General features: G+C 33.5%; 1 protein-coding gene across 3 annotated transcripts in view; it reads left to right on the top strand.

The window, feature by feature from the left end:
* Positions 1–17,281, top strand: part of LOC135503855 (PDZ domain-containing protein 4-like) — a 71,797-nt gene extending 54,516 nt beyond the window's left edge. For 2 of the 3 annotated variants that reach the window (XM_064922024.1, XM_064922022.1), the window contains exons 10-11: positions 12,532–13,057; positions 16,196–17,281. In XM_064922024.1, coding sequence (XP_064778096.1) covers positions 12,532–13,057; positions 16,196–16,684 — 1,015 coding nt within the window. In that variant the 3' untranslated portion in view covers positions 16,685–17,281. The remainder of the gene's footprint in view (positions 1–12,531; positions 13,058–16,195) is intronic. The other variant, XM_064922023.1, reaches the window with a different exon arrangement.
* The last annotated feature ends 535 nt before the right edge of the window (positions 17,282–17,816 follow it).

Genomic DNA, 17,816 nt, shown 5'->3' with positions numbered 1-17,816 from the left:
TTAGATACTGTATAGATACTGTGATGATTCTGTAAAGATACTGTATAGATACTGTATTGATTCTGCATAGATACTGTATAGATACTGTGTTGATTCTGTATAGATACTGTATAGATTCTGTATAGATACTGTATAGATACTGTGTTGATTCTGTATAGATACTGTATAGATACTGTGTTGATTCTGTATTGATTCTGTATAGATACTGTATATATACTGTGTAGATACTGTATTGATTCTGTATAGATACTGTATAGATACTGTGTTGATTCTGTATAGATACTGTATTGATTCTGTATAGATACTGTATAGATACTGTATTGATTCTGTATAGATACTGTATAGATACTGTGTTGATTCTGTATAGATACTGTATAGATACTGTTTTGATTCTGTATAGATACTGTATAGATACTGTATTGATTCTGTATAGATACTGTATAGATACTGTGTTGATTCTGTGTTGATTCTGTATAGATACTGTATTGATACTGTATTGATTCTGTATAGATACTGTGTTGATTCTTTATAGATACTGTATAGATACTTTGTTGATTCTGTATAGATACTGTATAGATACTGTGTTGATTCTGTATAGATACTGTGTTGATTCTGTATAGATACTGTATAGATACTGTGTTGATTCTGTATAGATACTGTGTTGATTCTGTATAGATACTGTATAGATACTGTGTTGATTCTGTATAGATACTGTATAGATACTGTGTTGATTCTGTATAGATTCTGTATAGATACTGTGTTGATTCTGTATAGATACTGTATAGATACTGTGTTGATTCTGTATAGATACTGTGTTGATTCTGTATAGATACTGTATAGATACTGTTTTGATTCTGTATAGATACTGTATAGATACTGTATTGATTCTGTATAGATACTGTATAGATACTGTGTTGATTCTGTGTTGATTCTGTATAGATACTGTATTGATACTGTATTGATTCTGTATAGATACTGTGTTGATTCTGTATAGATACTGTATAGATACTGTGTTGATTCTGTATAGATACTGTATAGATACTTTGTTGATTCTGTATAGATACTGTGTTGATTCTGTATAGATACTGTGTTGATTCTGTATAGATACTGTATAGATACTGTGTTGATTCTGTATAGATACTGTATAGATACTGTGTTGATTCTGTATGGATACTGTATAGATACTGTGTTGATTCTGTATAGATACTGTATAGATACTGTGTTGATTCTGTATAGATTCTGTATAGATACTGTGTTGATTCTGTATAGATACTGTATAGATACTGTGTTGATTCTGTATAGATACTGTATAGATACTGTTTTGATTCTGTTTAGATACTGTATAGATACTGTGTTGATTCTGTAAAGATACTGTATAGATACTGTGTTGATTCTGTATAGATACTGTGTTGATTCTGTATAGATACTGTGTTGATTCTGTATAGATACTGTATAGATACTGTGTTGATTCTGTATAGATACTGTGTTGATTCTGTATAGATACTGTATAGATACTGTGTTGATTCTGTTTAGATACTGTATAGATACTGTGTTGATTCTGTAAAGATACTGTATAGATACTGTATTGATTCTGTATAGATACTGTATAGATACTGTGTTGATTCTGTATAGATACTGTATAGATTCTGTATAGATACTGTATAGATACTGTGTTGATTCTGTATAGATACTGTGTTGATTCTGTATAGATACTGTATAGATACTGTGTTGATTCTGTTTAGATACTGTATAGATACTGTGTTGATTCTGTAAAGATACTGTATAGATACAGTATTGATTCTGTATAGATACTGTATAGATACTGTGTTGATTCTGTATAGATACTGTATAGATTCTGTATAGATACTGTATAGATACTGTGTTGATTCTGTATAGATACTGTATAGATACTGTGTTGATTCTGTATTGATTCTGTATAGATACTGTATATATACTGTATAGATACTGTATTGATTCTGTATAGATACTGTATAGATACTGTGTTGATTCTGTATAGATACTGTATAGATACTGTATTGATTCTGTATAGATACTGTATTGATTCTGTATAGATACTGTATAGATACTGTGTTGATTCTGTATAGATACTGTGTTGATTCTGTATAGATACTGTATAGATACTGTTTTGATTCTGTATAGATACTGTATAGATACTGTATTGATTCTGTATAGATACTGTATAGATACTGTGTTGATTCTGTGTTGATTCTGTATAGATACTGTATTGATACTGTATTGATTCTGTATAGATACTGTGTTGATTCTGTATAGATACTGTATAGATACTGTGTTGATTCTGTATAGATACTGTATAGATACTTTGTTGATTCTGTATAGATACTGTGTTGATTCTGTATAGATACTGTGTTGATTCTGTATAGATACTGTGTTGATTCTGTATAGATACTGTATAGATACTGTGTTGATTCTGTATAGATACTGTATAGATACTGTGTTGATTCTGTATGGATTATGTATAGATACTGTGTTGATTCTGTATAGATACTGTATAGATACTGTGTTGATTCTGTATAGATACTGTATAGATACAGTGTTGATTCTGTATAGATACTGTATAGATACTGTGTTGATTCTGTATAGATACTGTGTTGATTCTGTATAGATACTGTATAGATACTGTGTTGATTCTGTATAGATACTGTATAGATACTGTTTTGATTCTGTTTAGATACTGTATAGATACTGTGTTGATTCTGTAAAGATACTGTATAGATACTGTATTGATTCTGTATAGATACTGTATAGATACTGTGTTGATTCTGTATAGATACTGTACAGATACTGTGTTGATTCTGTATAGATACTGTGTTGATTCTGTATAGATACTGTGTTGATTCTGTATGGATACTGTATAGATACTGTGTTGATTCTGTAAAGATACTGTATAGATACTGTATTGATTCTGTATAGATACTGTATAGATACTGTGTTGATTCTGTATAGATACTGTATAGATACTGTGGTGATTCTGTATAGATACTGTGTTGATTCTGTATAGATACTGTATAGATACTGTGTTGATTCTGTATAGATACTGTGTTGATTCTGTTTAGATACTGTATAGATACTGTGTTGATTCTGTAAAAATACTGTATAGATACTGTGTTGATTCTGTTTAGATACTGTATAGATACTGTGTTGATTCTGTATAGATACTGTATAGATACTGTATTGATTCTGTATAGATACTGTATAGATACTGTATTGATTCTGTATAGATACTGTATAGATACTGTGTTGATTCTGTTTAGATACTGTATAGATACTGTGTTGATTCTGTATAGATACTGTATAGATACTGTATAGATACTGTATAGATACTGTATAGATACTGTGTTGATTCTGTATAGATACTGTGTTGATTCTGTATAGATACTGTATAGATACTGTGTTGATTCTGTTTAGATACTGTGTTGATTCTGTTTAGATACTGTATAGATACTGTGTTGATTCTGTATAGATACTGTATAGATACTGTATTGATTCTGTATAGATACTGTATAGATACTGTGTTGATTTTGTATAGATACTGTATAGATACTGTGTTGATTCTGTATAGATACTGTATATATACTGTGTTGATTCTGTATAGATTCTGTATAGATACTGTGTTGATTCTGTATAGATACTGTATAGATACTGTGTTGATTCTGTATAGATACTGTGTTGATTCTGTATAGATACTGTATAGAAACTGTGTTGATTCTGTATAGATACTGTATAGATACAGTGTTGATTCTGTATAGATACTGTATAGATACTGTGTTGATTCTGTATAGATACTGTATAGATACTGTGTTGATTCTGTATAGATACTGTATAGATACTGTTTTGATTCTGTTTAGATACTGTATAGATACTGTGTTGATTCTGTAAAGATACTGTATAGATACTGTATTGATTCTGTACAGATACTGTATAGATACTGTGTTGATTCTGTATAGATACTGTATAGATACTGTGTTGATTCTGTATAGATACTGTGTTGATTCTGTATAGATACTGAATAGATACTGTGTTGATTCTGTATAGATACTGTGTTGATTCTGTATAGATACTGTATAGATACTGTGTTGATTCTGTTTAGATACTGTATAGATACTGTGATGATTCTGTAAAGATACTGTATAGATACTGTATTGATTCTGCATAGATACTGTATAGATACTGTGTTGATTCTGTATAGATACTGTATAGATTCTGTATAGATACTGTATAGATACTGTGTTGATTCTGTATAGATACTGTATAGATACTGTGTTGATTCTGTATTGATTCTGTATAGATACTGTATATATACTGTGTAGATACTGTATTGATTCTGTATAGATACTGTATAGATACTGTGTTGATTCTGTATAGATACTGTATTGATTCTGTATAGATACTGTATAGATACTGTATTGATTCTGTATAGATACTGTATAGATACTGTGTTGATTCTGTATAGATACTGTATAGATACTGTTTTGATTCTGTATAGATACTGTATAGATACTGTATTGATTCTGTATAGATACTGTATAGATACTGTGTTGATTCTGTGTTGATTCTGTATAGATACTGTATTGATACTGTATTGATTCTGTATAGATACTGTGTTGATTCTTTATAGATACTGTATAGATACTTTGTTGATTCTGTATAGATACTGTATAGATACTGTGTTGATTCTGTATAGATACTGTGTTGATTCTGTATAGATACTGTATAGATACTGTGTTGATTCTGTATAGATACTGTGTTGATTCTGTATAGATACTGTATAGATACTGTGTTGATTCTGTATAGATACTGTATAGATACTGTGTTGATTCTGTATAGATTCTGTATAGATACTGTGTTGATTCTGTATAGATACTGTATAGATACTGTGTTGATTCTGTATAGATACTGTGTTGATTCTGTATAGATACTGTATAGATACTGTTTTGATTCTGTATAGATACTGTATAGATACTGTATTGATTCTGTATAGATACTGTATAGATACTGTGTTGATTCTGTGTTGATTCTGTATAGATACTGTATTGATACTGTATTGATTCTGTATAGATACTGTGTTGATTCTGTATAGATACTGTATAGATACTGTGTTGATTCTGTATAGATACTGTATAGATACTTTGTTGATTCTGTATAGATACTGTGTTGATTCTGTATAGATACTGTGTTGATTCTGTATAGATACTGTATAGATACTGTGTTGATTCTGTATAGATACTGTATAGATACTGTGTTGATTCTGTATGGATACTGTATAGATACTGTGTTGATTCTGTATAGATACTGTATAGATACTGTGTTGATTCTGTATAGATTCTGTATAGATACTGTGTTGATTCTGTATAGATACTGTATAGATACTGTGTTGATTCTGTATAGATACTGTATAGATACTGTTTTGATTCTGTTTAGATACTGTATAGATACTGTGTTGATTCTGTAAAGATACTGTATAGATACTGTATTGATTCTGTATAGATACTGTATAGATACTGTGTTGATTCTGTATAGATACTGTGTTGATTCTGTATAGATACTGTATAGATACTGTGTTGATTCTGTATAGATACTGTGTTGATTCTGTATAGATACTGTATAGATACTGTGTTGATTCTGTATAGATACTGTATAGATACTGTGTTGATTCTGTATAGATTCTGTATAGATACTGTGTTGATTCTGTATAGATACTGTATAGATACTGTGTTGATTCTGTATAGATACTGTGTTGATTCTGTATAGATACTGTATAGATACTGTTTTGATTCTGTATAGATACTGTATAGATACTGTATTGATTCTGTATAGATACTGTATAGATACTGTGTTGATTCTGTGTTGATTCTGTATAGATACTGTATTGATACTGTATTGATTCTGTATAGATACTGTGTTGATTCTGTATAGATACTGTATAGATACTGTGTTGATTCTGTATAGATACTGTATAGATACTTTGTTGATTCTGTATAGATACTGTGTTGATTCTGTATAGATACTGTGTTGATTCTGTATAGATACTGTATAGATACTGTGTTGATTCTGTATAGATACTGTATAGATACTGTGTTGATTCTGTATGGATACTGTATAGATACTGTGTTGATTCTGTATAGATACTGTATAGATACTGTGTTGATTCTGTATAGATTCTGTATAGATACTGTGTTGATTCTGTATAGATACTGTATAGATACTGTGTTGATTCTGTATAGATACTGTATAGATACTGTTTTGATTCTGTTTAGATACTGTATAGATACTGTGTTGATTCTGTAAAGATACTGTATAGATACTGTATTGATTCTGTATAGATACTGTATAGATACTGTGTTGATTCTGTATAGATACTGTATAGATACTGTGTTGATTCTGTATAGATACTGTGTTGATTCTGTATAGATACTGTGTTGATTCTGTATAGATACTGTATAGATACTGTGTTGATTCTGTATAGATACTGTGTTGATTCTGTATAGATACTGTATAGATACTGTGTTGATTCTGTTTAGATACTGTATAGATACTGTGTTGATTCTGTAAAGATACTGTATAGATACTGTATTGATTCTGTATAGATACTGTATAGATACTGTGTTGATTCTGTATAGATACTGTATAGATTCTGTATAGATACTGTATAGATACTGTGTTGATTCTGTATAGATACTGTGTTGATTCTGTATAGATACTGTATAGATACTGTGTTGATTCTGTTTAGATACTGTATAGATACTGTGTTGATTCTGTAAAGATACTGTATAGATACAGTATTGATTCTGTATAGATACTGTATAGATACTGTGTTGATTCTGTATAGATACTGTATAGATTCTGTATAGATACTGTATAGATACTGTGTTGATTCTGTATAGATACTGTATAGATACTGTGTTGATTCTGTATTGATTCTGTATAGATACTGTATATATACTGTATAGATACTGTATTGATTCTGTATAGATACTGTATAGATACTGTGTTGATTCTGTATAGATACTGTATAGATACTGTATTGATTCTGTATAGATACTGTATTGATTCTGTATAGATACTGTATAGATACTGTGTTGATTCTGTATAGATACTGTGTTGATTCTGTATAGATACTGTATAGATACTGTTTTGATTCTGTATAGATACTGTATAGATACTGTATTGATTCTGTATAGATACTGTATAGATACTGTGTTGATTCTGTGTTGATTCTGTATAGATACTGTATTGATACTGTATTGATTCTGTATAGATACTGTGTTGATTCTGTATAGATACTGTATAGATACTGTGTTGATTCTGTATAGATACTGTATAGATACTTTGTTGATTCTGTATAGATACTGTGTTGATTCTGTATAGATACTGTGTTGATTCTGTATAGATACTGTGTTGATTCTGTATAGATACTGTATAGATACTGTGTTGATTCTGTATAGATACTGTATAGATACTGTGTTGATTCTGTATGGATTATGTATAGATACTGTGTTGATTCTGTATAGATACTGTATAGATACTGTGTTGATTCTATATAGATACTGTATAGATACAGTGTTGATTCTGTATAGATACTGTATAGATACTGTGTTGATTCTGTATAGATACTGTGTTGATTCTGTATAGATACTGTATAGATACTGTGTTGATTCTGTATAGATACTGTATAGATACTGTTTTGATTCTGTTTAGATACTGTATAGATACTGTGTTGATTCTGTAAAGATACTGTATAGATACTGTATTGATTCTGTATAGATACTGTATAGATACTGTGTTGATTCTGTATAGATACTGTACAGATACTGTGTTGATTCTGTATAGATACTGTGTTGATTCTGTATAGATACTGTGTTGATTCTGTATGGATACTGTATAGATACTGTGTTGATTCTGTATAGATACTGTATAGATACTGTGTTGATTCTGTTTAGATACTGTATAGATACTGTGTTGATTCTGTTTAGATACTGTATAGATACTGTATAGATACTGTATTGATTCTGTAAAGATACTGTATAGATACTGTGTTGATTCTGTATAGATACTGTATAGATTCTGTATAGATACTGTATAGATACTGTGTTGATTCTGTATAGATACTGTATAGATACTGTGTTGATTCTGTATAGATACTGTATAGATACTGTGTTGATTCTGTATAGATACTGTATAGATACTGTATTGATTCTGTATAGATACTGTATAGATACTGTATTGATTCTGTATATATACTGTATAGATACTGTGTTGATTCTGTATAGATACTGTATAGATACTAAGTATAGATACTGTATTGATTCTGTATAGATACTGTATAGATACTGTGTTGATTCTGTATAGATACTGTATAGATACTGTATTGATTCTGTATAGATACTGTATATATACTGTGTTGATTCTGTATAGATACTGTATAGATACTGTGTTGATACTGTATAGATACTGTGTTGATTCTGTATAGATACTGTGTTGATTCTGTATAGATACTGTATAGATACTGTGTTGATTCTGTATAGATACTGTATAGATACTGTGTTGATTCTGTATAGATACTGTGTTGATTCTGTATAGATACTGTATAGATACTGTGTTGATTCTGTATAGATACTGTATAGATACTGCGCTGATTCTGTATAGATACTGTGTTGATTCTGTATAGATACTGTATAGATACTTTGTTGATTCGGTATAGATACTGTATAGATACTGTGTTGATTCTGTATAGATACTGTGTTGATTCTGTATAGATACTGTATAGATACTGTGTTGATTCTGTATAGATACTGTATAGATACTGTGTTGATTCTGTGTTGATTCTGTATAGATACTGTATTGATACTGTATTGATTCTGTATAGATACTGTGTTGATTCTGTATAGATACTGTATAGATACTGTGTTGATTCTGTATAGATACTGTATAGATACTTTGTTGATTCTGTATAGATACTGTGTTGATTCTGTATAGATACTGTGTTGATTCTGTATAGATACTGTATAGATACTGTGTTGATTCTGTATAGATACTGTATAGATACTGTGTTGATTCTGTATGGATACTGTATAGATACTGTGTTGATTCTGTATAGATACTGTATAGATACTGTGTTGATTCTGTATAGATTCTGTATAGATACTGTGTTGATTCTGTATAGATACTGTATAGATACTGTGTTGATTCTGTATAGATACTGTATAGATACTGTTTTGATTCTGTTTAGATACTGTATAGATACTGTGTTGATTCTGTAAAGATACTGTATAGATACTGTATTGATTCTGTATAGATACTGTATAGATACTGTGTTGATTCTGTATAGATACTGTATAGATACTGTGTTGATTCTGTATAGATACTGTGTTGATTCTGTATAGATACTGTGTTGATTCTGTATAGATACTGTATAGATACTGTGTTGATTCTGTATAGATACTGTGTTGATTCTGTATAGATACTGTATAGATACTGTGTTGATTCTGTTTAGATACTGTATAGATACTGTGTTGATTCTGTAAAGATACTGTATAGATACTGTATTGATTCTGTATAGATACTGTATAGATACTGTGTTGATTCTGTATAGATACTGTATAGATTCTGTATAGATACTGTATAGATACTGTGTTGATTCTGTATAGATACTGTGTTGATTCTGTATAGATACTGTATAGATACTGTGTTGATTCTGTTTAGATACTGTATAGATACTGTGTTGATTCTGTAAAGATACTGTATAGATACAGTATTGATTCTGTATAGATACTGTATAGATACTGTGTTGATTCTGTATAGATACTGTATAGATTCTGTATAGATACTGTATAGATACTGTGTTGATTCTGTATAGATACTGTATAGATACTGTGTTGATTCTGTATTGATTCTGTATAGATACTGTATATATACTGTATAGATACTGTATTGATTCTGTATAGATACTGTATAGATACTGTGTTGATTCTGTATAGATACTGTATAGATACTGTATTGATTCTGTATAGATACTGTATTGATTCTGTATAGATACTGTATAGATACTGTGTTGATTCTGTATAGATACTGTGTTGATTCTGTATAGATACTGTATAGATACTGTTTTGATTCTGTATAGATACTGTATAGATACTGTATTGATTCTGTATAGATACTGTATAGATACTGTGTTGATTCTGTGTTGATTCTGTATAGATACTGTATTGATACTGTATTGATTCTGTATAGATACTGTGTTGATTCTGTATAGATACTGTATAGATACTGTGTTGATTCTGTATAGATACTGTATAGATACTTTGTTGATTCTGTATAGATACTGTGTTGATTCTGTATAGATACTGTGTTGATTCTGTATAGATACTGTGTTGATTCTGTATAGATACTGTATAGATACTGTGTTGATTCTGTATAGATACTGTATAGATACTGTGTTGATTCTGTATGGATTATGTATAGATACTGTGTTGATTCTGTATAGATACTGTATAGATACTGTGTTGATTCTGTATAGATACTGTATAGATACAGTGTTGATTCTGTATAGATACTGTATAGATACTGTGTTGATTCTGTATAGATACTGTGTTGATTCTGTATAGATACTGTATAGATACTGTGTTGATTCTGTATAGATACTGTATAGATACTGTTTTGATTCTGTTTAGATACTGTATAGATACTGTGTTGATTCTGTAAAGATACTGTATAGATACTGTATTGATTCTGTATAGATACTGTATAGATACTGTGTTGATTCTGTATAGATACTGTACAGATACTGTGTTGATTCTGTATAGATACTGTGTTGATTCTGTATAGATACTGTGTTGATTCTGTATGGATACTGTATAGATACTGTGTTGATTCTGTATAGATACTGTATAGATACTGTGTTGATTCTGTTTAGATACTGTATAGATACTGTGTTGATTCTGTTTAGATACTGTATAGATACTGTATAGATACTGTATTGATTCTGTAAAGATACTGTATAGATACTGTGTTGATTCTGTATAGATACTGTATAGATTCTGTATAGATACTGTGTTGATTCTGTATAGATACTGTATAGATACTGTGTTGATTCTGTATAGATACTGTATAGATACTGTATTGATTCTGTATAGATACTGTATAGATACTGTATTGATTCTGTATATATACTGTATAGATACTGTGTTGATTCTGTATAGATACTGTATAGATACTGTATAGATACTGTATTGATTCTGTATAGATACTGTATAGATACTGTGTTGATTCTGTATAGATACTGTATAGATACTGTATTGATTCTGTATAGATACTGTATATATACTGTGTTGATTCTGTATAGATACTGTATAGATACTGTGTTGATACTGTATAGATACTGTGTTGATTCTGTATAGATACTGTGTTGATTCTGTATAGATACTGTATAGATACTGTGTTGATTCTGTATAGATACTGTATAGATACTGTGTTGATTCTGTATAGATACTGTGTTGATTCTGTATAGATACTGTATAGATACTGTGTTGATTCTGTATAGATACTGTATAGATACTGCGCTGATTCTGTATAGATACTGTGTTGATTCTGTATAGATACTGTATAGATACTTTGTTGATTCGGTATAGATACTGTATAGATACTGTGTTGATTCTGTATAGATACTGTGTTGATTCTGTATAGATACTGTATAGATACTGTGTTGATTCTGTATAGATACTGTATAGATACTGTGTTGATTCTGTATAGATACTGTATAGATACTGTGTTGATTCTGTATAGATACTGTGTTGATTCTGTATAGATACTGTATAGATACTGTGTTGATTCTGTATAGATACTGTATAGATACTGTGTTGATTCTGTATAGATACTGTATAGATACTGTGTTGATTCTGTATAGATACTGTATAGATACTGTGTTGATTCTGTATAGATACTGTATAGATACTGTGTTGATTCTGTATAGATACTGTATAGATACTGTGTTGATACTGTATAGATACTGTATAGATACTGTATTGATACTGTATTGATTCTGTATAGATACTGTGTTGATTCTGTATAGATACTGTGTTGATTCTGTATAGATACTGTATAGATACTGTGTTGATTCTGTATAGATACTGTGTTGATTCTGTATAGATACTGTGTTGATTCTGTATAGATACTGTGTTGATTCTGTATAGATAATCTATAGATACTGTATAGATACTGTGTTGATTCTGTATAGATACTGTGTTGATTCTGTATAGATACTGTGTTGATTCTGCATAGATACTGTGTTGATTCTGTATAGATAATCTATAGATACTGTATAGATACTGTGTTGATTCTGTATACGCTGTAGAAGTCTTGTCTGTCTTGTGCTGTGTAATGTCCTGTAAATCAGTAGGCTGGTTAAAACGTCCTTGTTTTCTTAACACAGGAACACCTCTATTTTTGCAAAGAAAATCTCCCTATGAGAGAGTATTCTTTCTTTCTTTCATGCAGGAAGTACCAGATCCAAATGACCAACGCCAGCACAAGCCCCGTCCATCCAAAATTCTGGTCTCTGACCCGGGGGGAGAACGTTGTGGGGGTGGGGTCATCATCGCAGAGGGGGATAGCTGATGGAGGAACAACCACAACACCCCCACGGAAGGCCCCCAGAACTAACCCCACACACCACGACAGGTCAGGGGCTCCAACCGCAGAGTCCAGCCCATACTTCACCCGGCGTCGCCAAGGCAACAAGCCTCCGGCACCGAAACCCTACCAGAGATGCATGCAGCTGCCGTCGAGCGACCCGGAGTTCCGGATCGACTCCCTGGACTCTGTAGACCGAGCCGTGGTCCCGGGGATGGGTCTAGGCGAGAGAGGGGCTGCAGCGGGCAGCAGTGGTCAGGCCAGTCCCAGGAGTGTTAGTGGTGCCCCAGCAGACAGCACCGAGGCCCAGGACAGCCACCCCGGCCTCCCCCTACACCTCCCTCTGCAGCCGGGCCCGGCTGCACCTCGCATGGGGTGGAAGGTTCTGCAGGTTTTATATTTACCATGCAGCAGGAAAGGCCTTCATAAAATGTTCATATTTGAGATTTTATTATTGGTAACACTTTACTTGACACTCAGTTTTATAATACGTTATGACATGGTCTTAACCATGTCATAACGGATGTCATAACCTGTTATAATATGGTCATAAGACCATTGTGACCTATATATTGACACCTGTTGTGACATGTATTGCGCTATTTTATGGCTGGTTAAAAGATACCTGCATAAGATTGTCAAAACCCACATTTATTCAAATGTATTTTTCCCAGCCAAGAGGTTTCCTTTGGTTTTAAGGTTTGTTTCTGAAGTCCTTTGTATGTTGTTGTTGTCAGGAATTATGTTTACAGTCATGTCCCCCCCCCCCATCATATTTTAAATACCTGGCACAAAATACAAGCATTATGACCATCCTGAATCACTCTACTTAGCCTAAGAAAATACACATTATGACACAGTCATACAGCATTATAATACAGTCATACAGCATTATGTCACAGTCATACAGCATTATGTCACAGTAATACACATTATGACACAGTCATACAGCATTATGACACAGTCATACAGCATTATGTCACATATTATGACCAGTTATGTCTGCTATTATGACAAGTTATGACCAGTTATGTCAGCTATTATGACAGGTTATGACCAGTTAGGTCAGCTATTATGACAGGTTATGACCAGTTAGGTCAGCTATTATGACAAGTTATTTCTGCTATTATGACATATTATGACAAGTTATGTCAGCTATTATGACAGGTTATGACAAGTTATGTCAGCTATTATGACAGGTTATGACAAGTTATGTCAGCTATTATGACAGGTTATGACAAGTTATGTCAGCTATTATGACAGGTTATGACAAGTTATGTCTGCTATTATGACAAGTTATGACCAGTTATGTCAGCTATTATGACAGGTTATGACCAGTTAGGTCAGCTATTATGACAGGTTATGACCAGTTAGGTCAGCTATTATGATTATGACAAGTTATTTCTGCTATTATGACATATTATGACAAGTTATGTCAGCTATTATGACAGGTTATGACAAGTTATGTCAGCTATTATGACAGGTTATGACAAGTTATGTCAGCTATTATGACATATTATGACAAGTTATGTCAGCTATTATGACAGGTTATGACAAGTTATGTCAGCTATTATGACAGGTTATGACAAGTTATGTCAGCTATTATGACAGGTTATGACAAGTTATGTCAGCTATTATGACAGTTTAGTCTATTATGACAGTTTAGCATTATAATACAGTCATACAGCATTATGACACAGTCATACAGCATTATGTCACATATTATGACCAGTTATGTCTGCTATTATGACAAGTTATGACAAGTTATGTCAGCTATTATGACAAGTTATGTCTGCTATTATGACATATTATGACAAGTTATGTCAGCTATTATGACCAGTTATGTCTGCTATTATGACCAGTTATGTCAGCTATTATGACAGGTTATGTCAGCTATTATGACAGGTTATGACAAGATATGTCTGCTATTATGACAAGTCATGTCTGCTATTATGACAGGTTATGACAAGTTATGTCAGCTATTATGACAGTTTATGACCAGTTATGTCAGCTATTATGACAGAATAAGACAAGTTATGTCAGCTATTATGACAGAATATGACAAGTTATGTCAGCTATTATGACAGGTTATGACAAGTTATGTCAGCTATTATGACAGTTTAGTCTATTATGACAGTTTAGCATTATAATACAGTCATACAGCATTATGACACAGTCATACAGCATTATGTCACATATTATGACCAGTTATGTCAGCTATTATGACAAGTTATGTCTGCTATTATGACATATTATGACAAGTTATGTCAGCTATTATGACCAGTTATGTCTGCTATTATGACCAGTTATGTCAGCTATTATGACAGGTTATGACAAGTTATGTCTGCTATTATGACAAGTCATGTCTGCTATTATGACAGGTTATGACAAGTTATGTCAGCTATTATGACAGAATAAGACAAGTTATGTCAGCTATTATGACAGAATAAGACAAGTTATGTCAGCTATTATGACAGGTTATGAAAAGTTATGTCAGCTATTATGACCAGTTATTTCAGCTATTATGACCAGTTATGTCAGCTATTATGACAGGTTATGACAAGTTATGTCTGCTATTATGACAAGTCATGTCTGCTATTATGACAGTTTATGACAAGTTATGTCAGCTATTATGACAGAATAAGACAAGTTATGTCAGCTATTATGACAGAATAAGACAAGTTATGTCAGCTATTATGACAGGTTATGAAAAGTTATGTCAGCTATTATGACCAGTTATTTCAGCTATTATGACCAGTTATGTCTGCTATTATGACAGATTATGACAGGTTATGTCAGCTATTATGACAAGTTATGTCTGCTATTATGACAAGTTATGTCAGCTATTATGACATGTTATGACAAGTTATGTCAGCTATTATGACCAGTTATGTCTGCTATTATGACCAGTTATGTCAGCTATTATGGCCAGTTATGTCTGCTATTATGACCAGTTATGTCAGCTATTATAACAGGTTATGAGCAGTTATGTCTGCTATTATGACAAGTTATGTCTGCTATTATGACATATTATGACAAGTTATGTCAGCTATTATGACTGTTTATGACAAGCTATGTCAGCTTTTATGACCAGTTGTGTCAGCTATTATGACCAGTTATGTCAGCAATTATGACAGGTTATGACAAGTTATGTCTGCTATTATGACAGTTATGTCAGCAATTATGACAGGTTATGACAAGTTATGTCTGCTATTATGACCAGTTATGTCTGCTATTATGACAGGTTATGACCAGTTATGTCAGCTATTATGACAGTTTATGACAAGTTATGTCTGCTATTATGACAGGTTAGGACAAGTTATGTCAGCTATTATGACAGGTTAGGACAAGTTATGTGAGCTGACACCGCTGGGTGTCAAGTAAAGTGTTACCTGTCATTATTTATTGATAGTTGTTGATTCTATATGTCTTACATGGTGCAATTAATTTATATCTTTGGGAATTGTAAGCATGTTCCCTGCTTTTGCCATAGCCTTGATCCACCATATTATGTTATCTTATCCGTAAGGTGAAGATCCGTAGCGACGGGACGCGCTACGTTGCCAAGCGACCAGTGAGGGACCGCCTCCTTAAAGCCCGGGCCATTAAGATCAGAGAAGAGCGCAGCGGCATGACGACAGACGACGACGCGGTCAGCGAGATGAAGCAGGGACGTTATTGGTCGAAGGAGGAGCGTAAACAACAGCTGCTGAGGGCCAGGGAGCACCGGCAGCGCCGTGAGTTCATGATGCAGAGCCGGCTGGACTACCTGAAAGGAGACAGAGACCTACAGGAGGGAACTGTGGACGGGAAGGCTACAGGAGGACCTCCAGGCCTGCAGGGGGAGACAGGTGGTAGTCCTAGTATCCTGGCCCTCAGCCAGAAGAAGTTCATGAAGAAGAGGAACAAGAGGATCCTGGATAACTGGGTCACCATCCAGGAACTACTCGCTCATGGATCCAGGTCACCGGATGGAAAGAAGGTGTATAATTCTCTTCTCTCTGTTACTACGGTGTGATGGAGGGATGGGAGGAGAAGAGAAGAGGAGAGGAGAGGGTCTACAACCCCCAGCTCTGTTACTACGGTGTGATGGAGGGATGGGAGGAGAGAGAAGAGGAGAGGAGAGGGTCTACACCCCCCAGCTCTGTTACTACGGTGTGATGGAGGGATGGGAGGAGAGAGAAGAGGAGAGGAGAGGGTCTACAACCCCCAGCTCTGTTACTACGGTGTGATGGAGGGATGGGAGAAGAGAGGAGAGGGAGAAGGATGTAAATAAATCTAACCCAAGAGGAGATGCAGGACAACAAACAGAAAGAGTTGACATAATATGGACAGAGCGAAGAACAGCATCAGCAGCTAAACGGTAGAATTGAATGAGAAATAACCTTGTTTAAAGAGGACGAAAGAAGACTGGGCGGGAAGAGAAAGGGATTTACACTGTAAATCATGTACGCATTGTAAACATACTGTGGGTCAACATGTGATTCATCCACAGAAAATGTATTAATTACTAGAGATGGAGAGATATGAAGATGACTATCGTGATTTTTATAGGAGACTTTAAGTCTTCCTGGCGATAGTATGGAATAAACACTGTTTATTCAGCTTATAGAAAGTGTAAAGTGTTGTCAGCTGCTTTCTGTTTTAATTAACTTTTTTTTAATGAATCCCAGAAACCCATTTTACTGATGTATGTAAAGAGAAAACGGTGTGAAATGATATTGTCTTATTAGGAGAGAGGAGATGAGGAGATGAGGAGATGAGGAGGAGATGGGCGAGATGGAGGAGGAGATGAGGAGAGAGGGAACCAATGGAGAGAGGAGATGAGGAGATGAGGAGATGGGGAGATGAGGAGGAGAGGAGGAGATGAGGAGGAGAGGAGGAGATGAGGAGGAGATGAGGAGATGAGAGAGGGAGGAGGAGGAGGAGGAGATGAGGCGAGGGAAACAAGGAGGAGATCAGGAGATGAGGAGGAGAGGAGGAGATGAGGAGGAGAGGGAACCAATGGAGAGAGGAGATGAGGAGATGAGGAGGAGAGGGAAACAATGAAGAGAGGAAATGAGGAGATGAGGAGGAGATGAGCGAGAGGAGGAGATCAGGAGATGAGGAGGAGAGGGAACCAATGGAGAGAGGAGATGAGGAGATGAGGA

This window comes from Oncorhynchus masou, chromosome 18 (assembly GCF_036934945.1).
Source record: "Oncorhynchus masou masou isolate Uvic2021 chromosome 18, UVic_Omas_1.1, whole genome shotgun sequence".
Lineage (NCBI taxonomy): Eukaryota > Metazoa > Chordata > Actinopteri > Salmoniformes > Salmonidae > Oncorhynchus > Oncorhynchus masou.
This window is presented reverse-complemented; position numbering and strand designations above follow the sequence as displayed.